Here is a 1805-nt window from a genome sequence, read left to right as displayed (position 1 = left end):
TGAGCGCGGCTTTTCCCCGCGGCTGATGCTCGTCTTGGATTTGGTCTGACGAAGGCAAAAGTAACGTTTCCTCTTCGCGTTTTTTAGTCTCTAATGAAAGCCAAGAACCTCTGCTTGGTGTTCACTTAGTTCTAAATGTGACAAGCTATTTAACAGCTCCAGTTTTGCTCCAAATGTAAGAGAAGAAAACACAAGCGTCAGCGAGCAGCAGACACCGAGCGGGGCAGGTTGAGTCTACGAGGTTCTCATGTGTCATTTAAGACCGCAGCGCCGCTCGAGCGCTATTCATTCATTGCTGAAACCAGACAGAGTTTTTCAGATCCGATCAGAGAGAGAGAGATGGCAGAAACCGCCCCAGCCCCCGCTGCTGCCGCCCCGGCCAAAGCGCCCAAGAAGAAGTCCGCTGTGAAAGCCAAGAAAGCAGGTCCAGGCGTCGGCGAGCTCATCGTCAAGGCTGTGTCCGCATCCAAGGAGAGGAGCGGTGTGTCCCTCGCCGCCCTAAAGAAAGCGCTCGCTGCCGGTGGATACGATGTGGAGAAGAACAACTCCCGCGTCAAGATCGCCATAAAGAGCCTGGTGACTAAAGGCACCCTGGTTCAGGTCAAAGGGACCGGTGCCTCAGGCTCCTTCAAACTCAACAAGCAGCAAGCCGAGACCAAGAAGAAGTCCGCCAAGAAAGCGGCTCCTAAAGCCAAGAAGCCCGCAGCCAAGAAACCCGCTGCCGCTAAGAAGCCCAAAGCTGCAGCAGCAAAGAAACCCGCCGCTAAGAAATCCCCGAAGAAGGTGAAGAAACCCGCCGCTAAGAAGGCGACGAAGAGCCCCAAGAAGGCAAAGAAACCGGCGACTCCTGAGAAAGCAGCCAAGAGCCCCAAAAAGGCAAAGGCAGCAAAACCCAAAACGGCGAAACCTAAAGCAGCAAAACCTAAAGCCGCCAAGCCTAAAAAGGCAGCTCCCAAGAAGAAATAAATCTAACATTACCGTTTGTTCCTCAACGGCTCTTTTAAGAGCCAACCACTGACTCCGAGTAAAGAGCAAAACTCATGTTTCTGAATGATTTGGTAATTCTGGAATCAACCCAGCAAGCAATTTCGCGTCTAATAGACGTCTAATAGCCGTCTAAACACAGCCCAGACGTCTAGGCTAAATCGAGGCTAATTTTGGGCTGTCAGTGAAAATCTAATAGACGTCTAAACATAGCCCAAGAATAGACAGCTATTGAATGACTACATATATACGTCTAATAGACGTCTAACCATAGCCCAAGAATAGACTAGTCATCAATTAGACCGCTATTAAACGACTACATATATACGTCTAATAGACAGACAATATGGGTCTAGGCTAAAACAAGGCTGATTTTGGGCTGTCAGTGAAAATCTAATAGACGTCTAACCATAGCCCAAGAATAGACTAGTCATCAATTACACTACATATACATGTAATAGACAACAAAATGAGGCATAAGGATTCTTTTCACTCAAATATAACAGGTTCTCATAAATGAAAATCCATCCAAACTAATTGAATATAAAGGGATTTATTTTGAACAATTATATAGACAACAACAACTTAGACAACATTCAAACATAAAAATGAACAAATAAAACATTGGAAAAATATGTAAAACAAATTAAGATATTAAATTTAAGAATTAACTGTTTACTTTTGATCCATAACCCCCACCCCCTGCCCTCCCTGGTGCTTGTTTGAAATGATTAGAAATAGCATTTTTTTATTTCACATTCCGTAGCTGATGGAAAGCTGGTCATCACTGCGTCTGCCAAATGAGAAAAAGGAAATAATTA

General features: G+C 45.2%; 1 protein-coding gene across 1 annotated transcript; it reads left to right on the top strand.

The window, feature by feature from the left end:
- Positions 1-339: 339 nt before the first annotated feature.
- LOC308687013 (histone H1-like) lies at positions 340-966 on the top strand (the record flags this gene model as incomplete). The annotated part of the gene is made up of 1 exon (XM_081359200.1): positions 340-966. One exon carries the CDS (start codon positions 340-342, stop codon positions 964-966), a length of 627 nt encoding a protein of 208 aa, XP_081215326.1.
- Between the last annotated feature and the right edge of the window lie 839 nt (positions 967-1805).

Source organism: Scardinius erythrophthalmus, assembly GCF_964197995.2.
Source record: "Scardinius erythrophthalmus genome assembly, chromosome: 2".
In the NCBI taxonomy this organism is placed as follows: Eukaryota; Metazoa; Chordata; class Actinopteri; order Cypriniformes; family Leuciscidae; genus Scardinius; species Scardinius erythrophthalmus.
The sequence above is the reverse complement of the archived record's forward strand: the minus strand, read 5'-3'. Positions and strand labels throughout refer to the sequence as shown.